General features: G+C 34.0%; 4 protein-coding genes and 1 non-coding gene across 5 annotated transcripts; 3 read left to right on the top strand and 2 right to left on the bottom strand.

The window, feature by feature from the left end:
• Positions 1-3,138: 3,138 nt before the first annotated feature.
• On the top strand, positions 3,139-6,946 carry LOC127087274 (protein FAR1-RELATED SEQUENCE 2). The gene is made up of 3 exons (XM_051028145.1): positions 3,139-3,299; positions 4,842-5,404; positions 6,405-6,946. Coding segments are annotated over exons 1-3 (759 nt in total). The 5' UTR covers positions 3,139-3,298; the 3' UTR covers positions 6,600-6,946.
• Positions 6,947-7,536: 590 nt separating this feature from the next.
• Positions 7,537-7,608, top strand: TRNAT-UGU (transfer RNA threonine (anticodon UGU)). The gene has a single exon. It is a non-coding gene; the product is annotated as a tRNA-Thr (tRNA).
• A 99-nt stretch (positions 7,609-7,707) lies between these two features.
• LOC127087272 (serine/threonine-protein kinase-like protein ACR4) lies at positions 7,708-11,493 on the bottom strand. The gene is made up of 2 exons (XM_051028144.1): positions 11,120-11,493; positions 7,708-10,836 (listed from the first exon to the last, which is right to left on the bottom strand). The coding sequence occupies exon 2, from the start codon at positions 10,719-10,721 to the stop codon at positions 7,968-7,970; it is 2,754 nt and encodes a 917-aa protein (XP_050884101.1). The 5' UTR covers positions 10,722-10,836; positions 11,120-11,493; the 3' UTR covers positions 7,708-7,967.
• A 6,096-nt stretch (positions 11,494-17,589) lies between these two features.
• Positions 17,590-18,489, bottom strand: LOC127082533 (uncharacterized; the record flags this gene model as incomplete). The annotated part of the gene is made up of 2 exons (XM_051022772.1): positions 17,590-18,164; positions 18,249-18,489. Coding segments are annotated over 2 exons (816 nt in total), but the record flags the coding sequence as incomplete, so codon positions are not given.
• A 1,520-nt stretch (positions 18,490-20,009) lies between these two features.
• On the top strand, positions 20,010-21,071 carry LOC127082531 (uncharacterized). Its single transcript, XM_051022771.1, has 2 exons — positions 20,010-20,324; positions 20,409-21,071. Exons 1-2 carry the CDS (start codon positions 20,010-20,012, stop codon positions 21,069-21,071), a joined length of 978 nt encoding a protein of 325 aa, XP_050878728.1.
• Positions 21,072-27,770: the final 6,699 nt, after the last annotated feature.

Below are 27,770 nucleotides of genomic sequence, written 5' to 3'. Positions count from 1 at the left end.
ATTTCTAAACCTTCCTCATGAATATTTAATCACTAGGCTTGGAGACAAAGCCAATATATACATCTATATCACCACTACATCCTTCCTTATGAATGGACCATCATAACACATGCCTTATTCATTCAGTGTTGGTTACATCCACCCTGAGAGTAAGATGACTTACTATGTAATGAATCACATCCTCTTTCCTAAATAAGGAAACTTCGGTCTCCTATCCCATGTAGATGTAGAAATAATATGGTTAATAGAAAAGAAAGCTAAGGTAAATGGGGCATAACAAGTGATTAACTACATGATAGAAAACAAGGCAAAAGGGACACACCTTCCATATGGGAATCTAGTCACAAAAATACTGGAAGAAATAGGGTACAAATTTGAAGATCAAGAGTTCAAGGAAGAAACAACCATAATAGAAAGCTTTGTCCTACCACCAATGCATTACGAACTAAAAGATGGAAAGATAACTGAGAAAGAACTATCAAACAAAAATAAAAGAAAAGCCAAAAGATAGCAGATACCCATAGAAATTGAGAGCTCAGATAACTCCCCTCAGATACTACAACCAAAGACTTTCTGAAAATCTGAAATGGAAACATAGATGTACCCAATGACAAAATAGACTTCATAGTACATCACTTCATTCCTGACCAAACCAAACTACCATATCACCTATTCCACTATGATGATCTTGATGCAGAATAATCTCACTTAGATTTTCTTATTTGCTTTTTAAAACTTTTAATTCATCATCTTCCCTTATTGTACTTTAAATTCCAAAATTTACTTTCATGTACTTTCAATTTTTGCAAATTCAATTCTTGTAATTTGAAATTCTTATAAATAAAGTGTAATATTATTTTTCACTTCCTATAAGATGTCTAAATTACCCATGTCCGCATATTTACTTCTCGCAATGCATCTTTACCCGCCTTTTTTATTTTGATAAAAGGGGAGAAGTATACTCTAAATAGGAGTAAGGTATATTCTCTATCTAACTCAGGGGAAGTTATCACTCAAAATATATCTATATTATTTCTTTTACCATCTATCCTGAGAGATATGTTGTCATTATCAAAAAAAGGGAAATGTGGAACCTAGTTTTGCAGGTGATATGCTTTTAACAAGGACATCGACTTTTGATGATGACAACTAATGATAAGTCAAGCATGAACATTAAACGGATAAAGACACAAACACATCTTTAGGGTTTGATAAACTTGACTATCCGATGATTATAAACAAAGATTACAACTAAAGCCTCATCTCAAGCCACTCAAGCACATGTCAACATAAAGAGTACTATCAGACAAAGTCTTGAAGCAATATGGTGATCTCCAAATTGAGTAACGAGTGAAGAATTGTAAGATAAAAGGACATTATCGTAAAAGCATATGGCTAAAACGCACACACACACACACACACAAAACCATTTTCAAAATGCTTTACAAATAGGAAATACTTTGAAAAACATCTGGAAGTTGTGTCAGATGAATTGGGAGAAGTTAAAATAGCTATTGGCAATTTTTTGACTTTTCTAATTGATTAGAACATTTGTTCAATCAATTAGAAATGCACAAACTTAAGGCTTAAGCTATCTTAAAGGTGCCTTGATTATGTATAATGGCTTGATATCTTAAACTTTCTTTTTGAGAACTTACAAATGATTGTTTCCATATTCTAATTGATTAGGAACACATGTTAATCGATTAGGCTTTTACAAAATGCCTTTATTGAAATTTCCTTTTTGAGCCAATCTTAGGACTATAAATACAGATTCCGTTTCTCATTTAAAATTATCCAGAATTGTGTTTTAACACTTTCATCTCTCTCTCTCTCTCTCTCTCTCTCTCTCTCTCTCTCTAAACATTTATTTAACTTTCTCTCACTATGTTTTTAGCCTAAGTATTTTCTTAGAAAAGTTCTTTTGTGAGTGAGATCATTTTTGTAATTTGGAATGAGTAGAATTTTTAAATTCACCAAGGGGAACCTTTTGTGTATACCTTGGTTGAATACTGCCCAATTAGCGATTTGTTTGAGTTAAAGCTAAACCCGTAAAAAAATTGTTTGAGATTGGGTATTTCAGTCCTAGTTTAGGCTGGAGACCAGTCAATATAAAATCTCCTAGGTTCTTGGTCAGTCAGATGTTAAAACCAAGATAGGCTGAAAACTCATCCTGGTACTAATAACTTCATAGATTCAAGATCAACCAGGTGTCAAAATCTCTCAGATTTTTGGTTAGCCCGTGTAAAATCAAGATATTGAGCTCAAATGTTATGTAACTTGAAGACTAACCACTCCACGGTCCTTGTTTGTGGAAAGAAGACTAACCGCTTCAATCCACCGTTTTGGAAGGAAGATTGACCCCTTCACTCTCAAGCTTATTATGAAGAAAAGATGCAAATACTCACATCCATCGTCTTGTATATTTTGGTTGAAGTTCAACAAACATTCCTTGTATAAGGGGGTTCGTGAGTCTTTCATGCTAAAAATTCTCTAAGTATTATTCGAAACTCTCAAGATTAATTTTTAGGGAGAGGAGTAAGTCTTTTTTGTTTTGACTGAACCTCTATGATTCTTGGTGTCTTTCTTTTCCCTTAAACTTTTTTAGTTTCTGCAATTTATTTAATGCTCTTTAATTTTTCTAGCTAAGTTTTTCAAAATGCTTTTTAACTCTGATTTCATATCCCAAAAGTTTTTAAAACCGGATTTTTTCAAACCACACAATTCATACACGTTTTTTCAAAATATTCGATAAAAATACATAAGAAATATGAGTTTTTATCGAACATTTCTAAAAATCCGACAAAATACATGATTTTTTAATAAAAATACGATAAAATTGTATACTTACTAATTATAAATTCGTAGTATGATTGAAATATCCAGTATGCTTGAGAGGTTTTCAAAAACTTCAAAATCTTACAATGGTATAGTGAAAGAATATTTTATATCTAACAAGGTTAATATGGTAAAATCATAAAATATGGGGGTGCCATGTTAAATTGAAGGGTGGCAGGATAAATCTCTTAAGAGATAGACGGAGGCCCATATCGATGTTCCGGGTTGGAAATATACATGCCCATATTAAGAAAGAAACAGATACGGCACACAGAAGATTACATACGCCTTTCCATACCTGAATCCTTCTCCTACATAACACAACTGAATCTTCTCTGAACTGCACGGAACCAACCTAACTCAAAAAAAAAAAAAAAAACAAAAATTATATTATTTATTTTTCTAAATCACCCTCATTTCTCTCCCTACGACAATCCAATTTGCGTCACCCTCATTTCTCAGTAAGCTTTTCCTTTTTTCCCATTCCCAAATTCAATTCAATTTTAGGGTTTTTACTTTCTTCTCAATTTCTGCATTGCGTCTCTTATATTCAAGCTATTCAAACTTTTTTACTTTCAATTTGTTTTTAGAATTTCAAACGGAATTACCCAAGTAACTCAAAATTGAAGCTTTTATGTTTTATGTATTTATGTATTCTGAATTTCTGATTTCATCACAATGCTTAATTGAGGTTTAACAAAGCCTAATTCAAACCATTGATCTCATTTTGCGTGAATTAGAGATAGATATATAGTACATTAAGCACCCCTATTGTTTTTTGATACTATTTAACTTTGGGGTTAAATTAAAGCTTCACTATGATATGATGAGTTGTTAAAATTGCCAATCAATTTGCAGAATTTTTTTAATTCTTTGAATGTTTTAACAATTGGCATGCATGTTAGTGGTTTCATCACCAGTCTCAAATTTGGTCCATGTATTCCCAAATTCTGGCATTTTTTGTTTGGCTGTGTAACATTTATTCATATTTGATTCACTATAAGAGGCTGAAATATGGAACGTTAAACAGAATAAATTGTGATTGCTTCTTTTAGTAAGAAATATTGTATTTTTTGAGTCATGTTTTAGCTGTGTGTTGCCTCTTCCTTCTTTTTTGTTTGAGCTAGGAGAAATCACGAAGAATATATTGCGAGACCTTATAATTCAAAACTACCACACCGACCATGTCTTTTCCAACTTAAGGTTGGCTACATACATGTGGTGGGTTTTTGGAGGGGGCCAAAGATTTATAGCTATTATAAATAATTAATTCACTAGAAATTTAAAGAATTTTTAGTGATAAGATTCAGCTGTTTTTGTTATCATGAACGCGGTTCAAATCATGTCTCCACCTTTTTTTTAATGATTACACTAAAAAAATATAATTGAAATGTCAAAATCTGCATAATGGATTCATCCTGAGACATTGTCACTTTAGTTACAAAAGGCGCGCATAACCGCTGTGTCATAAAACAATGTCCCATAATACAAACATCTGATATGTATAGAAAATATGAATGCTACCTATTAAGAAGGATTGTTTTTGGGTGGCCATTAGCCATCCCCCGTCACTACGAAGATCCGCCACCGCACACATGAATCATCTGGATCCAAAATTTACAAATCCATTAAAAGTAATTTAAAAAAAAACGTTTTTGGGCCTTATATTTATTTGAAGTTGACTGATGTTTTCCATACTATGCATGTTTGTTTTGTGTGCTTCAGAAGATGTGAATTTTCCTTCACATTGTCTTGTGAAAAGTCTTTTTGGATTCAGTATGGCAACTTAACTGATAATCTGTTTTATTTGTCTAAGTGGAGGTATTTAACAGATATTTACAGTCATTTATAGGGTTTCATGTCAGCAACTTTGACTTGTGTGGTTTTCTCTCTTTGATTCATTGCAGTATTTAGTTTAAACCATTCTGTGCTCATTTTATTTCCCTTTTCTGTGGTAAGCTTTCTTCTGAATATCTTATAGCAGACCTTTTTTTTTGGTGCAGTGGAGTTTGAGATTGATGACTCCAATAATGGTGATGCAGTAGGAAATGTTACTACTGGAGAGGTTAGCAGTAGCACAGCTGACAAAGTTGACTGCAGTTCTTTTGATCCAACTGATGAACGGGATCAAGACGATAATATGACTCAAGATTCTTCTGGAGTGGACCAAATCCCGTTAGCAATTACTGCATTATCGGCTGTGAGAACAGTTGATGAACCCTACATGGGTCAGGAGTTTGTATCGGAAGCTGAAGCTCATGCATTTTATAATGCATATGCTACACGTGTTGGATTCGTCATACGTGTAAGTAAGCTCTCGAGGTCAAGGCGTGATGGGTCTGTTATCGGACGGGCTCTCGTTTGTAACAAAGAAGGTTTCAGAATGCCTGACAAGCGGGAAAAGATTGTAAGGCAGAGGGCAGAAACAAGGGTTGGTTGCAGGGCAATGATTATGGTGAGGAAATTAAATTCCGGTCTATGGTCTATAACAAAGTTTGTAAAGGAGCACACACATCCTCTGACACCTGGAAGAGGCAGAAGGGACTTCGTTTATGAGCAATATCCGGTTAGTTCATGTTCTTTCATTATTGATAGGTGGTATTCAAGTATATATGGTTATATTTACCATGTTAATCGATACTTTATGCTTAATGCATTAGATTGTTACTCATGAAGAACCACTAATTGTTCATCAGGCCCATCGACGTAGTTTCAATTCAGCATCAAATGTTGTATTTTTACTTTTGTTTTACTATAAAAAAACAATGAGCTGCTTATACAACTATTAGAATTTAAAGGTTATCATCACTGATTTTTATTAAGATGTTCATCAATCATGTCTAAGCAAGACTTTCAATGTTTTATATCCATGCCTATTGATTTCAATTTTAATTGATGCCCGAGTTTCTATATCAATCAATATACATGGAAAATAGGCAAAAATACTCCAGAGCTCCTGGCCGATCCAGGATTTAGGGCCACAACACCCGAACAGTCCATATCGGGTCAGCCTGCTTTGTACAAGACTACAAATTATAAAGTCCAGCCCAGCCACTACGGGCTCCGTGGGCCAACCCGATCTATATCTACAAATGGCTGAGTTTGGTTTCCTCCTCACTCCCCTCACTTGTATTTTCCAATTCTCCAATTTTTTATAGTTCTTTCCTCCAGAAAACAAATCAATTGAATTTCCAATTCCTTTTCTTTCCTACGAACGATGACAACCCTTCCACGCACCATGTCATCACTGTTCAAAAACACAATAAGAACAATAACAGAGAGGAAGAAAATGTAAAATATGAAGAGAATGAAAGGAGGCATTTTGAAAAGAAAATCAAAAGACCAATTCGGAAGAAAAAAGTTAAAAGACTAATTTGAAGCTTTAAATAAAGTTTGGGGATCCTTTGAGTAATTTTGCTTCAAAAATATTTTGACAACACATCCCCGATTGGGTGTATATCCATGTATTTGTCTTTTTGAAACCTTTATATATGAGTAACTTGAGCAATTCATGTATCATGTCTTTGTCGCCCCTTCTTACATCTTTGTTATTATGCAATTTGCAGAGTGGACATGACAGAGTTAGAGAACTATCGCAGCAGTTGGCTCTAGAGAAAAAACGATCTGCAACCTATAAAAGGAATCTTGAATTGTTATACGAGTACATCGAGGAGCATAATGAATCCGTTTCAAGGAAGATACAACACATAGTAGAGAGTGTGAAGGAGATGGAAGCCAACGAACAAGAGAGTCTTAGATAGTTTCAATCCTCTGTTATCTAGACTTGAAATTCTTTTTCAATGGATGAATGGTAGTATAGATAAATTGTGCAATAATATAAAATTGCTGATCTAGGTATCTGGTTCAGTCCAGCATTAGGCGTCAAGCGAATTCTGTTGTTCCAGTTTATTTAGTTCAACGGAATTCAATTATTCATTGGATTGCTTTGATAATATAGTCAATAGAAGAGACTAGTTCAGTCAATGTACAGGTCCTTTGAGTCCATTCTTGTGAATTTATCCTAACAATATGAACACGACTCATAACATACAAGCATTGTAATGCTTAGATACAATTTTCTACTTTTATTCAATTATTCCATTGTTAATTTTGTTGATTTTTGCAAACAGATTTTCACTATAGTAATAAGTTTCAGGTTTGTCTATTTTGACTCAGTTCATTATTGATAAGTAGAGAGCATACACAAAAATTATGAGTCAGCCTTATTCTAAAAGTATAATTAAACTGGGATTTTGAGGTGGTGAAGTTGACACTAAACCTGCAATACATGAAACTAGGTGTGGTGGATTAAATAATGAACTGCAAATGTCTAATATTGATTGCATCTAATCTAATAATTTTTGCTATGATTAATTTGGTAATCTGTCTATTCCAATACTTAATGTATTAAACAGTGTAAATAGAATGATCAACATTTCAAATAAAAAATAAAAAAGTCATTTTCTTTAATAATAAGAATATGAATCCACAATTTGTTGTTTCTTAAATTATCATAGGATATTTTTCTTGTACCAAAACTATTTTTAGTGTTTGATTTCTTCTTTTATATTATAAAAAAAATGTAATTACAATTCTTTAATATTTAATAATAAAAGTTGTAATGCTTAGTATTTATTAATAAATTTTTCCAACAAAATTTATTTTATTATAGTTTCTTGCGATAACTTATTACAATTAGCCCTTATAGCTCAGTGGTAGAGCGCCAGTCTTGTAAACTGGAGGTCCGCAGTTCGATCCCGCGTGAGGGCATTTCTTAAATATTTTTCATTTTAAAAATTAACATTTGAATTTTTATTTTATTTGGCCTTAATAATTAATGAAGTTGTGGAGTTAAGCATATACATATAATTTTGAATAATAATAATAATAAATACGCTTTACAATCAATAAAATGAGATAATAGTTACATTACAATACATTAAATCCTAGTTGCATGAAAAGAATGAAAGCTCCACTAAAATTCTAATACATAGCTTTTAAAAGATACAATACAATTACAAAAACTAAACAATCTCAAATATTGCATATTCATAATCAAACTAAACTAAAACAAAACAAAAAATTACATGCAACATTAAATCTAAACCATGATGTTTTTTTATCCAAAATCAAAAGTTGTGTTGCAAGAAGAGTCTCTCTTGAGGAGAAGCAGGACCAATCTCTTCTTCAAGGCTTCTCAAAACATCACCCCCACCAACAAAGTTTCTCCCTTCAATCTTCACTTCAACTTCGCCTTCTGATTCCGAAGATTTTCGTCTTTGAGAAGATGTCACACTTGGAAAAGTAATCCAAGAAGGTGCTCTAAACTCGAACCTTTGATCTTCGCCTTCGACCACGTCGGTTTCTGAAGCCGACCGGTTCGACGATCTTTGAGATGTTTTCTTATGCATTCTATTACTTCCTAAAACAACTTCTGTTGGTAGAATTGGTTGATCAATACAAGGACTTCCCATTAACATTGCTAATGCTCTTTCCAAACTTGTTGTTACTTTGTCCATTGATGGCCTATCTTTACCTCTCATTCTCACACATTTGCATGAAACATTTGCTATCCTTTTCAATGCTTCAATATCAGAAGGTTGTTTCAAACAAGGGTCTAAGATCGAGGCTATGTCGCCCGATTTTATTAACGGTACCGACCATTGAACAATGTTACCTTCTTCATATTGCATATCAATAGCTTTTCTTCCACTTAGGATTTCTAATAGTAGAACACCAAAGCTATAAACATCTGATTTTGTTGTGAGGTAGTGAAGTCTATAGTATTCGGGGTCGAGATAACCGAGCGTCCCCGCTGGTAACTCGGCCAACGGGGAGCTACTATCCGTCGGACCAAGTAATGATAAACCGAAATCCGAAACTCGAGCATTGTGTTCTTCATCTATTAGTATGTTTGAAGATTTGATATCTCTATGGATAACGGGTGGACACGCGTAGCCGTGTAAGTACTCGATTCCTCGCGCGGCTTGGACCGCGATTGTTACCCTTCTGATCCAATCCATTTGCTCTTTCAACTCTTTGTTTTTGCCATGGAGGTGTTGATGCAATGATCCATGAGCCATGTACTCATAAACAAGTAATCTTTCACCGCCTTCTTCGCAATAGCCTAATAGATTGAGCAAATGCGCATGATTCAACCTCGATAGCAAGTCGAGTTCTGTGTGAAACTCTTTCGAATTTTTCTGCATATTTGGTGACATGATAGCCCTTTTAACAGCAACAACTGTTCCATCTTTGAGAACACCTTTGAACACACAAGAGAAACTTCCTTTACCTACTATGGATTCTTCTTTGAATCCACTAGTTGCATTTTCGAGTTCCTCATAGGTGAACTTCTGAGCTCTCCTTATCTTAAACTCCTCCCCGTCCGGTCGAATCTTTCCGTTATCCTTTTGTACCGAAGAACCAACATTGAGTCTCGTCGCCGAGTTTAACGCTGTTGTTGAACACTCACAATCTCTCAGCTTGTAACGAACATACATAACCGCGGTTATCGACACAACACTAACTATGAAAACAACAAACACTATCTCAGAAACAACAACTATCAACTGCATAGACCAAAATCTTTCACTTTTCTTCCCATTATCACCATTGGAATAAGAAGAAGAGGAGGAACAATTCGAGAAACATTCTGGCGAAGAACAAACCGAACAATTATATTCACACAATATATCAGATTTCGAATTGCAACCACTTTTCTCATACATTTCATCCGGACAAACACCACTGCATGGAACACAAAGGTGCGAATTGGAATCCTTACAAATTAGACCCTTTTGTTGATCCTTTTCAATTTCATAGTAACTTGGAGGACAAGGTTCAGAGAAACACTTTCTTGTTCTTGGTGAAACAGCCAAAGGTAGAGAAGTTGGAAATCCAACACCCCAACAAATAGGTTCAAGCGATTTCGCAGCAAGAATTCCACATGTAAAATAATTACCAGCTGCAATTTCAAACACTTTAATCTCTTTAGGAACTTCTGTGCTTGTTTTCAAACTCAAACCCCAACAAATCACACCATGATCATAGCTCTTAATTCCACAAGCATGAAACTTTCCTCCAACAACAGAAAGCATAGGATCATTTGGTGCCAACTCAACACTACCACCTTGTCCTTGATTAGGAATCAATGAAATCTCTTCCTCCATATCCAAACTCCTCCCCCAACAAACAGTTCTAGAATTCACACCTTCCAAGATTCCACACACATGATACCCTCCACAAGAGACCTTCTGAAATCTCATCCCTTGAGGAATCAACCTAATAACTTGACTACTAACCTCATCACCCCAACAAAAAACCGTCCTATTCTGCGAAAAAAGTCCACAATTGAACTCAGAACCCGCTGAAATCGATTGAATCTGTCCATCAAACTCGTAATTATTCGTCATGTTGTACCCCCAACAATCAACAAAAGAAATGTTCCTGTATCTTCCTGTTAAAGGCTTCCTCAATCCACAAACATGATAATCTCCGGCACTGATTTCTAAATACTGAGCTCCTTTAACCATAGGTTGTGGCACACCCATTTCTATATGGCTACTACTCCCCCAACAATACGGTTGGTTCGAACTCATCAAAAGTCCGCAAACAAAACCATCGCCAGAAGTTAAACCGATGAACGGAAAATGAGACGGTGTTCCATAAACTATAGCCGAATTGAATCCATAACATGTCACAGTATGAGATCCATCAGATTTCAAGCCACAGAAAGCTGAACCTTTATCTCCATAAGACACAGCAATCGATGACATGGAACCAAGACATGTAACATGTAACCATAGCCATGAAAAAACAACCACCTCAAATAGTATAGTATTCAAAAGGTAGGTTGAGAATTGTTTTTTTAAGAACCCCATTAGACCTAGAGACCCAAAAACTATATTTTATACCAAAAAGGTTGAATCTTCAACAAAAGTGTTGGTTGGAATTGAGACAACATAAACCCTTGTTGGCTTGATGAATAAAATATACCTATTGATTACTCAGCAAGAAACATGACTTCATCAACAAAGGTGTAATTTTTTCCCACAATTTCTCTAGGAAAAGCATCAATGCAGAAGAAAAGGACTTAAAAAAATGGTGGGTGAGTAAAGTAAAATAGTAAGCCAAATCAGAATCTTCAAAATGGCTTCTTTTATGGAATTATTTGCAAGCAAAAAGCAAGGAATTTTTTAATGGATCTTGTATACATTTAGGATGGTAAAAAGAGAAAGTTCCATACTTTTTGATGATTCAGCTAGAAAGATAAACTTACCAAGAAGAAAAAAGCAAACTTCAAGTTCCAATAAGTGCTTTTTTTATTCAAGTGAAGAAGCTATTGTTCTTGAGCTTGAAGCAAAAGTTGACAGAAAGAAACAGTTCTTGCACCATTTTTTTTTGTAACAAGAGATTTGAAAGAGGTGGTTCTGGTGATGTTGTGTTACCGGCAAAGACAAAGAGAGAGGGTGCAATAAATGAGATAAAAGTGCTAGTTATGAAAATGGGGTAAGTGTAGGTGGAAGCAATAAATGTGAAAGTTAATGCATGTTGATGTTTTCATGCTTGGATTACTGCCACTAGTATACTACTATACACAATTTTACTTTCATGAAAAAAGTAAAGAGAGGTGTGTGAATTATGTGTATGGAACAATTATAATCTTGAATCATCAAAATGTTTGAGTCCCTATTCCTACTCTATTTCAATCCTTTATTTTTCTGGGTTTGGTGTGGAGTTAATGGACTTTGTTTTCTCATTCCACAAATAATATTTTTATACAATAATATGGAAAGTTGGAAAAAATGCACTATTAATAAGCATGATGGATAATGAATTAGTGTGCTTACAAAACTTAGAAAGTTTATTTAATTAAAGAAAGTAACCTTACTAAAGAGAGTAAGAGGAAATTAACAAGTAACAATCATAACTAATTACAAGTTTTAGGTGGAAAACATTTTGACAATTACTTTTGCTTATGTGTCACTCCCTAGAGAGAGAGTGATAGAAACATTTTTGCCTTATTAGTTTATTAAATAACACTTTCCTAACTAATGTTGAAAATCTAATTGTAGAAAATTCACTCTTCATAATAATTCATGATTCATGATATATAGATTTAAAGCACATTGATTATGACTTTGAGAATTGTGGGCCCTTATATTTAAGTAAGAAATTAATCTTGCAAATTATGGAGTCACTAATACTCTAATCTATTTTTGACTCCATTTTAAATATCACTTTTTGACTATTTTAAATATCATAAAACATTGATTTAAAAAAAAACTAATACTCTCATCAAAATTAAATTTATTGTATAACTTTAATATTACTTTTACATTATATATATATATATATATATATATATATATATATATATATATATATATATATATATATATATATATATATATATATATATATATATATATATATATATATATATATATATATATATATATATATATATTGTCAAAATGAAAAAGAAAAAGAAAAAATGTGATGCATCAAAATCAATGCTTCATGAAGCACCATTCATCTATCTTTTTCCTTAGCACCAAGTTAATTAAGTGATCTGCACAGTAGTTAGTTAGTAGTTCCTACCTTATTTAAGATTCTGCTGCCACAAAAACTGTCTTTCTCATTTGCCATGAAAAATTAGATTAATTATGGCAATAAACAATTCATTTTTTAGATTAATTACGCCACTTCCTACACCAAATACTTACACCATATACACTATTCCCCGTATTTACACGGTGAACAGTGTATTTTAAAAATAAAATAATATTTTTATGAACAGTTTTTTTGAACAGTACATGAACAATGCGTGAACAGTATACGTGAACAGTGTCTATGAACACTGACTTAAAATAGTGAAAAAAATTGATTAATGAAGTGACGAAGTTGGTTAATAAACGTCCAGACATTAAAAATAATTTTGAATAACCACCAAAATTGGTTAATACAAGTTATAAAGTTGGTTAAAAAAATTATGAAATTGGTTAATAAACATTTACATAATAAAAGATAATATTAAAAAAATATATTTTTTTTATATTTTTTTTAAAATAATATATTATTATAATATTCTACTATTCACCGTACTGGTGAACAGTAGAATATGGTGTAGGTGTAGAACTCAGTGGAAGAATAACATTTTTCTTGATTAAATTCATTCGTAATAACTTTGTAAGTAGATATTTTTCCTCGTATTTTTGATGTTTTTTTTTAATTTTTAATTTTTATTTTTAAAAATCAATTTTTTATTCTAAACTTTCACACTTGAAATTTTATCGACCCATCTCCAAATTTATACATATGACAATGATATGACATTAATTATTAATTATTAAGATAAAAAATAAAAAATATATTAATTAATATATAATATTAATGATTAGGATTAAAAATAAAATTATAATATTAATTAATATTTATAATATTGTTTAATATTAATAAAAATTATAATATTTTAAAGATAAAATCTAAATTAAATAAAACTAATTTTTAGTTATTATTTTTTACAATATATATATATATATATATATATATATATATATATATATATATATATATATATATATATATATTTAACTATATTTTTTAATTGTTGTTGTTTAATGTTAACGACCATAAGCAGAAACTTGATTTTATTATTGTTGTTTAATGTTAACAACCTCCTCTTCTTCTTTTACATTAGGTTCAACCTCATCATCATCATTTCTAGATTTGGGTTTAAAAAATCATCATCAACGTTAACTTAAAAAATATCATAGAGAGAATACTCAGAGAATGATTAGGGATGACAATGGGCAGAGTTTGTGCAGGATACTATAGTATTCATCCCCATACCCGCGATTTAAAAAAATCCGCGTACCCGTACCCGAACTCATATCCGCTTGGATGTCAAAGTTAGCACCCGTGCCCGTGCCCTATGAGTATGTAAGTACCCATACCCGTACCCGTGATCCGCATTCCTATTAAAAATAAATAGACCAATTATAAAATATCATATAATTTTAAATTTTTAAAAACATAAAAAAAATTCAAATGATTTATTGTTGAATTAAATTGACACTTATATTAAATATGTAATGATTTAACATTGATATACATTTTATAATTGATACACATATATTTTTATATAATAATATAAACTAAAATATATAAATAAAAATAAAAATACATAAATATATAATGTGCGGGTATGGGGCGGGGTGGGTACCAAGGTGTTCATACCCGCACCCGTATCCACTTATTTTTATAGGTAATTATCCGAGCCCATGCCCGTACCCATTTTTGCGGGGTTTTACCCTACCCGTTGTGGATAAATTTGCGGATGCCCATTGGAGATGGATCAAATTGCCATCCCTAAGAATGATGAAATTATTCATTCATGTACTGAATATATATACACCAATGTATTTCTTACATTATGCCTATTCATAAATGCATATTACTATAAAAAAATAGAATAAAAGGCTATTAACTAGGTATAATAATATATAATAATATACATCAATGCTCATTGATACATGTTTGATCATAGGAATTAGGGTCAAACACGATTCTCTCTCAAACTCTCCCCCTCAAATTGATGGTGGTGAAGTCACTCCAAATTTGTTCCTTAGGAAGTTGAATCTTGAGTGAGTGAGTGATTTATTTAGTCAGTCTACAATATAGTCTGCACTTGGTACATAGGACACTGTGATTTGACCTTTCACTTAATCTCTTATGAAGTGGAAATCTATTTCAATGTGTTTGGACCTAACATGCCTAACAAGATTTGATGCAAGTGCCTTAGCGCTCAAGTTATCACACCACAATATTGGCTTCCTCGGTAGTGGTATTTTTAATTCATTTAGAAGGGATCTAATCCAAGTTATTTTAGCTGCTAAATCAGCTAGAGCTCTATATTTAGATTCAATGCTCGATCTTGACACAACTTTCTATTACCTTGAGGACCAAGAGATTAATGTTTCACCAAGAAAAACACATTGTCCTCCCGTGGATTTTCTGTCATATATACTTGTAGCCCAACCAACATCTGAAAATCCATTTATGTCTAAGCCAGTGGAAGGCTTGATATGTAGACAGTAGTTTGCTGTGCCTCGTAGATATCTTAGAATTCTCTTTATTCTTTGCCAATGTTCAGTAGTAGGAGAGCTCATATATTGACTTAGTTTGTTCACAAAGAATGCAATATTTGGTCGTGTGTTGGTGAAATATTGTAAGGCGCATATGGCTTGTCTATACGTAGTTGGTTAGCTCTCCCTCGGTAGTAAACTATCTCCCGATAACCATAAGTGTTGGACAAGATGATGATTTCTCCATGTTAAATTTCTTTAGCAAATCACTTATGTACCTTGATTGTTTAAATTGCAATCTTCCTGCATCTCTTTGTATCTCGATGCCTAAGAAATGATGTAATTGCCCAAGATCTTTAAGGGAGAATACTACATTGAGTTACTTAATGAAAGCCTCTAGAAACTTGGTGTTGCTACCAATTACAAATATATCATCAACATAGATGAGTAGAAAAATGGCATGGTTAATACCTTTGAGAATGAAAAGGGAGGAATCACTTTGAGTATTCTGAAAATCCCAGTTTATGAGGCATCTTTCAAGCTATCAAACCAAGCCATTGGGGCCTGTTTTAAACCATAAATTGCCTTAGATACCTTACATATGTGATTTGGTTTTACTGGATTTGCATACCCTTCTGGTTGAAACATGAATACAATGTCCATAAGGTGTCCATTAAGAAAGACATTATTTATGTCCAATTTCCTGATGTCCCAATTAAGATGAACTGCATCTGAAAATATGATTCTCATTGTGCTCGCGTTAATGATTGAACATAATTTTTCTTCAAAGTCAAAGCCAATTGTTTGTTGAAAACCTCTTGCAACTAACCTTGCTTTTCTTCTTATAATTGATACACATGCCTTGTACTTATTTTTCAACACCCATTTTAAATCAATTATGTTATCTTGACCTTGATTTGATACTAGAATCCAAGTTTGATTTGACATAAGTTCCCTGAATTCTGAGTTCAAGGCCTTCTTAAACTCAGGTTTACAAGAGCTTTCCTCACATTAAATGGTTCCTTTTCATCTGTGTCTCCTTGTACCATCCAAATACATGGTTGCTCTGGCTTGTAAATCTCATTTACGCTTCTGGTGCATATTCACGTGCTATTCTCTTGGTCTGCTTCTCTGATTTCAGGTTCTGTTTGTATTTATGTTTCTGCCAAACCTTCCTTATGATCATTTGTGTTTAATTCGTCAATGGAGTCCTCTATTTCTCTTGTAGAGTCTTTATTTTCATCAATGAATCTTTTACTTATTGTTATCTGACCAACGCTGGAGTTTTCTTGTGCACCTGAGTTCTCCTCATCTGAACTTTGTTCTTCCACCTCATTTTCATTGTTATCAATATTTCATGCAAGACATAAAGGAAAGGATGCAACAGTATTTTCAGTTAGAGGTATGAAGAAGATGTTCATCATCCTTCCTAACTTGGTTTTAATGAAGACAAAATCTTATCAAAGAAGAAACATCTAAGAATAAATATCAAAGAAGAAAAAGTTTGGAATCAAGAATCAAGAATGCATAAGTTTATGGATATTTTGGAAGTAAATGAAATTGACCTTGATGCTAAGGTACTCAATTGCAATTTATTATGTATAAACTTTATATTCTCAAAAAATAATACTCATATTCATCTCTAAAGTTCTCAAATTATCATGCATACAAATCTTTGAAGCAAAGGCATAAAAAGTCTATTTTTAAAAAAGTTATGAGTACCTTTAAAGTCAGATCAGTTGCACTTTTTAATTCAGATATGGTTAATTGACTTAATAAAATCTGTTATTGTTTGAAACTTGAAAAATTGTTTCAAATTCAAAATTCGTCATGCATTTATTAAGTCAGGTGTCCGTTTAAGCGACTTAATAAGTCCTGAACATAATTCAAAATTTTGTCTTTTCATTAACCATTGTCATTCTAAACTATTGCAAACCTTCATGAAAATGTCTCAAACTTTTGCATCAATTCATAAAGGTTTTTAAAATGTATTTAAGACAAAATACATTAGTTTTTAAATTACCTCTTTTATTATTATTTTTTCACATTAATTCCAACAATTTTCTAAGTGTTCATTCTTTTTCAAAAATGTTGAAACTTTGTGCATAAATTTAAAATTATTCAAAAAGTTTCATAATATATTCTGAGCACTTAATGTGTGTGTATATATATATATATATATATATATATATATATATATATATATATATATATATATTGTTGAATTATATATTAAAGGGGAAGAATAATTATTTATTCTTGGAAATTGTTCAAAATTTATTTTTTATTCAAAAGTATTATTTAGTTGTAACTTGATCACCAAGTGTGTGATGACAATTATTTATAAATAGAAAGTGGTGTGCTTTCTAAGTGTATGTGATAATTATCATAGTCTTGGTGATTATTGGATAAATTTCTTTTGAATTGGTTTGATTCAAAGTCCACCATAGTTGTTGGTGTATTTGTGAAATCAAGTAAGTGACATGCTTCTTTGTTGTTAGAAATTGTAGGAGAAGTCTTGGTGCGAGGCTTATATAAAAATCTAACAATAGTGAAAATATCTCACGGGGTGTGAGGGGACTAGATGTGCCAGAGATGGAGGAAGAGCCCAAAGTGCATATTGGTGTTGCCACTGCTGCCAAGGGTACATAGATGGAGGTTACTGCTGCCACCCCGAGCTGGGGCCACCGCGTCCACCACCACTATTGAATTGTGTGCCTCCGTGGTTGTTATGTCCTCCTCTGTTGGAGCTTCGGCCTTTACGTCGGTTGTCGTTTCTTCCTCTGTTGTTGTTGCTACCGCGATTTCCATTGTGTGCGGTCAAATTTCGAGCGGAAATCACGTCGGGAGAGGTGGAGGAGTTGTCTGATGTTGGGGTTTTCACGAGTAGGGTTGTCGAAGATGGGATATCACTAGATTCTCTTGGAGTACGTTGGGCCATCGTCGGTTCTTCTAATTCCGATCGCGATTTTGCCGTTTCAAAGGTTGGTAATGAATCATGTTGCTGAATGTAAGTGACAAATCCTACATATGAATTTGTCAGTCCAGAAATCATCTTCAACACAAGACGAGTGTTGTTGACAAGAGAATCAACATTTGCGAGTTGATCTGCGAGGAGTTTGAGGCGATTGTAATATGCTTTTGTCGACGGGAAATCTTCTAAGTGCGTGTTGGTGAGTTGATGTTCGAGGTGGACTGCTCTCAAATGCTTGTTATCATGAAACATAGCAACAATTTGTTTCCAACATCTTTTGGCGGTATCGTTAAGCACCAGGATTGAGCTAAGAATATCCTGGGTAACTGTGGCATACATCCACTATAAAACAATAGCGTCGAGACGATTCCAGAGGTTTGGATCATTGGTCTTTGTTTGTGCGACTTCTTGTTGGGTTGCCACATCAATGTAAGGGATAATATGATCAAGGACGTTGCGGACACGCGCTTGAATCTGAAACAGGGTAGACCAAGAGATATAAAGACTAGAATAGTTATCTAACGTGATTGGAATAATAGTTTTCACGTTTGCAATTGCAAAGAAATAATGAAATTTAGGTTGAAGTTATGGTGTTTTCGTGCATGTGGTGTTGTTTGAAGAGGTTTGGTGGTTGAAGTCATGATAGAAGATAAAAGAATTGTTTGGAGCGGAAGAGAAGAGAATAAGGATTAAAACCTCTTTGATACCATATAGAAAAATATTTCAGTGACTTTTTATCAATCATAAACATGTATTATATAATAGAATTACAATTGTATAATAGGAAATTAATTATGTCTACTTAATATAAATATTCTTTGACTTAATGAACAATATTTATTCCAAATATAAACATGTATGATGTCATGTTCTGTCGAGGAATGTAATTCAAAGAGAGTCGCATTATATTTAATTTAGTAAAAGCACCATGAGTTTGATACATTAACATTAAAAAAGGTAACTAATTTAGTAAAAGCACCATGAGTTTCATACATTAACATTAAAAAAAAGGTAACAAAAAAAAGTAACAAGTCTTGATAATATCTCAAACTTTTGTAAGTGCATTAGTAACTACGCAAATCTCATATTTTTGCATTCTTATTTTTGGCATTTATGTGTGGATTCATATCAAGAGATAACAATACTCTATTGAAATTATTGGCTTTAATGGGGCTCAATTTCTAGTACATCATCAACTAATCACCGTGCCTTTCGTTACTCACTTATTAGAAAGTGACTTGATAGGAATTCCAACCCCATGATTAGTTATGGTGTAATCTTTTCCTTAGACTTAGGCCCCCCTTTTAATAAACAAATAAAAATTGTCTTATATCAAATGTTCCTTACAATGATGACATGTAAAATCGTATATAGATGACATGTAACTAAGAAAATTTAATGGACCTTCTGTATATGTATCATATACACGACACAGCTTAGATCTATGGGCATAGCACTATAGTAAAAGAAATTATACAGGAAATTATTTTAAGATTAAATTGTTATTGTTTTTTTTCTCTCAATAAAAACAACAATGAATAATGAATATTTTAAGGTTAAAATATTCTATAAAAATATAGTAAAATATTTTATTTAAAAAATATATTTTTGTCAATTAAAAAATTCTATAATTAAAAACATGATTAAATTCTTATTTTTAGTGGATATATATATATATATATATATATATTCCACAATGTGTTTTCCTTAAAACAACTGGGTGATCTTGATTATTATTTGGAAATTGAAGTAAAATCTATCAATGATGGCTCCAAATACAATTGTTAGGTACTCCACAAAATCAATATGGTTGAGGCTAGTGATGTTCATATTTTTGGAATGACCACTAGATTTTTTGTATAAACAAAGGAATATAATTCAAAGAGTAATAGAATATAATATTAATAGAAAATGATTTGTTAATATCTCTATATGTAATTATATTCATAAAACATCAATACCTTCCTAAATAGAGGGATTTGGTAACAATTGTATATATTTGTGATATAACATCAATGAAAGGCATGCAGTAATATTTCTTTATGGTATTAGACTACACGATCCAAATATATCCCTCTTAACCACTGCAACTCTTCTATTCCACCATGACTAACACCTCTTATTCTCCCACATCCAATGGTGACGACACTTCGTCAACGACGAACCAATCCCCTAATGCGGCGAAAACCAACTTTCATTCTGCTTTCGCCATTACCAACGTCAAAAACATCATACCAGTGACGTTGGATAATGACTCCGATCTCTATCTCTCTTGGTCCGCTCTATTCACCGTGCAAGCACGTGTTCACAACGTGCTTGATCACATCATACCACCTATTGACGAGCAAGCTCGTGCTGAGGCAGCCACCATCAAAGCCAAAGATCCCGACCTTTGGAATCGTCTAGATGCCGTTGTGTTGCAATGGATGTATGCAACTGTCAAACAAGATATACTCCATTCTGTTCTTGTGATTAACGACACCGCCAAACTATGTTGGAATCGTATCGCCGCTATGTTCAATGATAACAAGCACTTACAGGCCGTTCAACTTGAAAACCAGTTTAGCAATACCAATCTGGCAGATTTTCCCTCCACCAAAGCCTATTGCAACCGTCTCAAGCTCCTCTCCAATCAACTCGCAAACGTTGATTCTCCAGTCACAAATACTCGTTTGGTATTAAAAATGATCTCCGGTCTCACAGAGGCTTATGTCGGGTTTGTAACTTACATCCAACAACACAATCCTCTTCCAACCTTTGCAACCGCAAAATCAAGGTTTGAACTTGAAGAATCTACGATGCTTCAGCGAGCCGCTCGTGACTCTGGCTCTTCCTCCACTCCGGCGGCACTCATGGCCAAAACTCCACTGTCAAATGATGATGTCCCTCGTCATTCCTCTCATGGTTACACTTATCAAAACCGTAACCCACCATCCAACACCTCTCGTGGTAACCGAGGCAAAAAGAACAACCGTAACAACGGTGGCCGGAACTACGGGAGGGGCGGTCGGACAAGTCCCAATCATTTCAACGGCGGAGGTCACGGTCAGGGTCAACAACAATGGCAACAATGGATGCCATGGCAACAATGGGCTCTACGGAATATACCACCTTGCCCTTATCCATCTTACAATTGGAGTAGGCCCACTAATGCTGCACAGACTTAACAAGGAGAAGTCCTTGGGCCAAGACCATAACAAGCTGCTTACAATGTTAATGCACCCAACGCAACTGATATTGAAACTGCTTTACACACCCTAAATATTGCTCAGCCTGATCAATCTTGGTATATGGACACCGGAGCCACTTCTCATATGACATCCTCGTAAGGTAATCTTTCGTCTTATTTTAAATTGAGCAAAAATAATAATATAATTGTCGGAAGTGGCCACTCTATTCCAATTTATGGCCTTGGCAGTGCATACATAAAACCCCCACACCCCACTTTTGTCCTAAACAATATACTACATGCTCCAAAGTTAATTAAAAACTTAGTGTCGGTTCGTAAGTTTACCACAAATAATAAGGTTTCAATTGAATTTGACCCGTTTGGTTTTTCTGTGAAGGACTTTCAGACGGGGATGACTCTAATGAGATGTGAGAGTTGAGGTGATCTATACCCCATCACAACCAACACCAACTCCAAAAATAAATCCAAGCCTAATCTTTCTCTTGCAGCTTTATCGCCTTCTTTGTGGCATGATCACTTGGGTCATCCGGGAGAACACATTTTAAATTCTCTTAGACAAAATAAATTTATTGAATGTAATAAATCTAGACAAATACATTCTCGTTTATGTCGTTCTTGTCCTCTTGGTAAACATATCAAGTTGCCTTTCATGAATTCAAATAATACTAGTTTTTTGCCGTTTGATATTTTACATAGCGATGTATGGACGTCTCCTGTTGTAAGCTCTTTAGGTCACAAATATTATGTTCTTTTCTTGGATAATTACTCAATTTTTTTGTGGACTTTTCCAATGTCAAACAAATCTCAAGTATATTCTAATTTTCAAAAACTAAAGGCTTACATCAACACCCAATTTCAACGAGAAATTAAAACAATTCAATGTGACAATGGTAGTGAATACGTCAATAATAATTTTCGAAACATGTGTGATATTAATGGATGTCGTTTCGTTTGTCTTGCCCTTATACATCATCTCAAAATGGCAAATCCGAATGAAAAATATGCTCCATTAATAATATTATTCGAACTTTATTAATTCACGCGTCTTTACCACCTATTTTTTGGCATCATGCTCTTGAAATGGCAACATATCTCTTAAACATTTTGCCAAACAAAACCATAAATTTTGAGTCACCACTTAAAATGTTATATCATAAAGAACCCTTTTACTCACATTTACGAGTGTTTGGTTGTTTATGTTATCCTCTATTTTCTTCCACTATGATACATAAGCTCCAACCTCGATCCACTCCGTGTGTCTTTCTTGGGTATCTGAAAAATCATCGAGGATATAAATGTCTAGATTTAACATCCAATAAAATTATTATTTGCCGCCATGTCCTATTTGACGAAACTCATTTTCCATATGCAAAGTTGCACACCCCCCAACCTACTACATATAACTTCCTTGAAAACGAGTTGTCCCCCTACTATATAAACCACATAATTACCCAAACACAAAATAACCCACACAACCATACGGACCCACCTCATCCCTCAAACCGGTCCACCTCATCCCATACGGACCCACCCACAACCATAACCTCACCCACTCAGTCTCACATCCCCATTCCTCCTCCATAACAGCCCATCACATTATCAAATACAAACTCCCTCTCCCCACACCTCACAACAACAAATACTGAACCCATAAGTCAAAATACCATTCCTGCAATTTTCCAACCCACCTTACAAACAGATACAAAACCTATTACTAGAAGTCAACATGGAATTTTTAAGCCAAACCAAAAATATTATGGCCTCCACGCCGATGTTACAAAATCTCCTATACCTAAAAACCCAGTGGCTGCACTTAAAGACTCAAATTGGAAAATGGCCATGGATGATGAATATAACGCTCTAATTAAAAATAAGACGTGGGATTTAGTGCCACGACCCACCGGTGTTAATGTGATTCGATCTATGTGGATTTTTAGACATAAAGAAAAATCTGACGGTTCTTTTGAGAGGCATAAAGCCCGACTTGTAGGTGATGGTGCAGGTCAACAGGTTGGCATCAATTGTGGAGAAACTTTTAGTCCCATGGTCAAACCAGCTACTATTCGTACTGTCCTTAGTATTGCTATTTCAAAATCTTGGCAAATTCATCAGTTGGATGTCAAGAATGCTGTAGCGGGGTATTCGTTACCATTAGAGATATTGACTAAATCCAAGGTAAACCATACAAGTCGAGTCGCCACCGCACTTCTATTTATCCAAAGGAATGGTTAGAAAGCGAACAAAAACCTAAAAGTTTTATCGAATCAAAAACTAGTAAAAATGTCAGAGATCTGGGTAAGGGGGTTGGTTATGCAATGTGAAGGTTTTAAGCACCCAAAACATCCTAGGTACTCCTAGGGTGCCCTTTTCATAAGTGTTGTTCTAGTCTAAAGGGTGTAGGTATATCTAAAGTACTATTTACTAAAAGGAAGGTTAAAAGAAAATGACTCACAAGGATGTCGCATCCACTGCTTACGTATCTCATCTGAGTATGAGAATCAGAGTCTTCGTAGCTCGGCTACCTATGGGTTAAAGAGAAGTGTTCTCGGTAAGACGTCGTGTCTTATGCCTACGTATCTCATCTGGAATAAGAATCAGAGCAAAACTTAGTTCGGCTAACTAGAGGTTAAGGATTGCCATCTGAACATGGACTTACAAAAGAGGACACCAGCTGTGTCAAAGGAGGGTGGGCAGTGTGTTCAACGTCCTAGCAGTAGGTGTCGCAGCTCGCTGAATCGAGTCTTAGGCAGTTACCTCTTTGCAATAGAACGGGCTGACATGCCACAAGATAGGAGACGCACGGAAGGTCTAAAAATGGGGAAGCTCTGCTCTAGAGTTGTCATGCAATATGGACCTATGTGTTAGGATTTACAAAGGGGAACATCTACCTAATGTTAGCATGCAAAGAATAGGGGAATTCTACCTATGTTATCATACAAAGGGTTCTGCTTAATGGGTGCTACCTAAACGGAACAAGAGTCGACAGATGGAGCGCTGAGAGGAGTTACAGATAAGGGTAGATGGCGATGCTGGAGGCAATCGACTTACAAGTAGATGGCAATGCCTGAGGCAATCGACTTACAAGAGGATGGATGAATGCGTGCTGGTTCTGTTAAGTTTTGAAAATGATTACTCGACGTTGAATCGAGCTTTTGATCTTATTTTGAAATGGTTATCGGATGTTCGTTTTAATTCTTGTATTAACAGGTGACTAAAGAAATAAAGAAATAAATATTATACACTTTATGGGAGAGGGGTACATTTGTTATGAATGGGGATTGTTCATGGCAAACAAACAATAAGAATATATGCCTCATACATCATACAAGTAGGCAACAGTTATCAATCATCGGATAAATAAACAATATATAATCAAACCAAAGAATCAAATAATGGAGCATTTAAACAATGCATGGGAGCATGAACATGTTAAATAATCAAGCAATAGAAAGCATGAATGAGAGAAACAAGTATAAAAGATAACAGATGAATCAAACAGATGAAAATATACACACGAAGGATCCACTGCATAATTTAATCAGGAAATGAGGTAAGGACCAAATAAAATCAAGGTAAAAGGCCTCTAATACATGGCATATGAGATGAACAAGGGAGTATCAAAAGATCTCTTCAATTTCCATAAGCAATCCTTAAGTCAAACATCGGTCATAAAGAAGTCAACTGAAAATTCAAGTCAACTTAAAAAATAACAAATAAATAGCAAATTAATCAAGAAAATTATGAAAAATTAAACTAAATGAGGTGGGGTCAGGACATCATCATCCCCCAAAAAGATTTTAAAAATAACGAAAATTGGTACATAAATTAATTAAAATAAAACCGAGGTTAAACCAAAAGTCATTTAATGAGACTATGTTAGAAATAAATCGAGATTAAATAGTAAATTATTCAATAAAATCATGAAAAATTAAAATAAATAAAGTGGGGTCAGGACATCATCATCCCCCATTTTTTTTTTAAAAATAACGAAAATTGGTACATAAATTAATTAAAATAAAACCGAGGTCAAACCAAAAGTCAATTAATGAGACTAGGTTAGAAATAAATCAAGAATAAATAGTAAATTAATCAAGAAAATTATGAAAAATTAAACTAAATGAGGTGGGGTCAGGAAATCATCATCCCCCAAAAATAGTTTAAAAATAACGAAAATTGGTACATAAATTGATTAAAATAAAACCGAGGTCAAACCAAAAGTCAATTAACCAAACTAGGTAAAAAATAAATCCAAAATAAATTGAAAATGTGAAATAAAATTCCAAGAAAAAGTCAGGTTGACCATGAGACAGTGGTGAACCTTCATCCCAAAAATCAAATGCTAACAATAATTTTAAGTCATAAAAATAAAATCAATAAAAAAAGTGTGTTAAAATGGACTAGTTAGAATAAATAATTAAAATAAAATATTAATATTAATATTAAAAAAATACGAAAATAAAAATTATATAAAATTAAATAAAACGTTAAGAAAAGTTAAAAATATTTTTGGGTAATTTTATGGACGAAGAAAATATTTTAAATAAGAAAAAGAAATATGAAAATGGATGGATTAATGGTGATGAACATGGTAAGCAAGCGCAAATATATCAAAACATGGCCATGGAAGAGATGATTATCTAATGGAAAATAGAAGTGGAATGGAATCTGATATATGATGAAGCTTTGCCTCCTTGCCATGAAATTCCAATGCTCCTTTAGGGTTAGGGTTTCAGCTTCTTAAATAGGGTGGATTAGGTGTTCTCATGGGCTTTTTAATAAGTGATTTATCCATAAGAATAAAAGTGTGAAGTGAGGTGTAAAATATTGTTATTTTGGGCCAAACTTAAGTGAATGGATGTCCAATGCATGGCCAAAAGAGGTAAAAAAACGTGACTGGTTTGTGCAGCATGCTTAGAAAATCTGATTGGGCCAGCCAGGCCCAAAATCTGCCTAGAAAATCAAGTCATGGTGCCCACTTTAAATGAATGTATCTCTCAAACCATGGATCCAAATGAGATGATTCCAAACGTATGTGAAAGAGGACATGGCAATGTACAATTTTTATGAAGAAAGTATTTTCAAATAATTCCTTGAAGTGCAAGAAAACTGGCCAAGAAGTCTTAGCAAATTTTGAAGATTTTGGACTTAGAAATTTTTCTAAGTGTCCTAAAAATGTGTCTTACTTTGACTAAGCATAACTTTCTCAATTCCAATCCAAGTGGAGAAAACTTTATATTTATAGAAAGCTTGGAACAAGAGGAACAACTTTCATGTTGGAGAAATTTTCAAATGGAGCTTTTATCTTGATGCAAAATGGGCTTAAAGTGAGTGCAACGATCATGAAAACTTGCCATAAATGGAAAGTCAACCATTTCCAAATTAAGTAACTTTTCCAATTCCTGATTAAATGATGAATCCATGATCCAACCTTGATCAAATTTCACATGTAGGATCCCCTAGGCATGGATTTTGAGATTCCACTCTCAAAATGTCAGGAGTTGACTTTTATGGCCCCACAGTTGACTTTTCCCAAACTATCTGATTCCCGATTCCATTGATCAATTGAAGCACTTCTAGCTCAAATAAAGAGCTGATTTTTTTGTATGTAGACCCTTGTGGACATATGGAGGGCCATGGAAAATAGTTTCACCCAAAGAATCAGAAATAAACTGATTTTATACCAAACCCTAGTTTTAGGGCAAAATGATAGGAACTGATTGCACTGATTGCCAATGGATCTTTCTGAGATAATCATGAATCTTCCTAGGCCAAGATGCCTCTCTAATCATGACATGGATGAGGTCCTCTACTTCCAACCAAACATTGCCTGTTGCAGGTAGCCATGAAACCCTAATTTATGATTAAATCCAGATGAACACTCCGATAGCTTTGAATCCTTCACTGATGAATTAAGGACCATAATAAGATACTTGGACCCCCCTGAGACCCTTGAGACTTGTATACTTAGAAAATGAAGTCCAATTCTCAATCTTGCTTTGTGTGGGCTCCTTCTGTTAAGGAGTGATCGATCAAAACCTGATCTCCATGTCACTAATGCAGTATGCAATGAGTATGACCTAATATGATGCTAATGAAGTGTAAAACATAATCCCATGCTTCCAGGAAAAATGAAGGGTAAATTTTGGTGTATTACAGCTGCCCCTATTCAATCAACTGGAAACTCAAAAGGAAGATAGCAACGACTTTTGCACTTTCGAGATATCAAGTGATTGAATACGATAAAAGCCCGAAAATTTACACTGAAGTGAAAAAATGAAGTAACAATGCCTGTCAGAATCGGCCTAGAGGTGGTCTTGAAAAAGAATCTGTCTGGTACGGTGAGAGTCGGTCTGAACACCGAAACAAGGAATGTTAGCCTGAATACCAAAATAAATGGTAACACAGAAATAACCATGGCCTGAATGCCGCTCATCAATCTGAATACCGGAAATGACTTCGATCTGAGCATCAGACGATACTTGATTATCAAACATCGGTCTGAACATCGGGAAACTGGCCTGAATTCCACTTCGGTCTGAATACCGGAAAACTGGCCTGAATGCCACAAGTTGCATCGACCTGAATGTCGGAAACTTATTCGATCTGAACATCGGAAAACTGGCCTGAATGCCACTTCGGTCTGAATACCGGAAAACTGGCCTGAATGCCACAAGTT

This window comes from Lathyrus oleraceus, chromosome 5 (assembly GCF_024323335.1).
Source record: "Lathyrus oleraceus cultivar Zhongwan6 chromosome 5, CAAS_Psat_ZW6_1.0, whole genome shotgun sequence".
In the NCBI taxonomy this organism is placed as follows: domain Eukaryota; kingdom Viridiplantae; phylum Streptophyta; class Magnoliopsida; order Fabales; family Fabaceae; genus Lathyrus; species Lathyrus oleraceus.
Note: the sequence above shows the minus strand (reverse complement) of the source record. Positions and strands in the feature narration are given on the sequence as shown.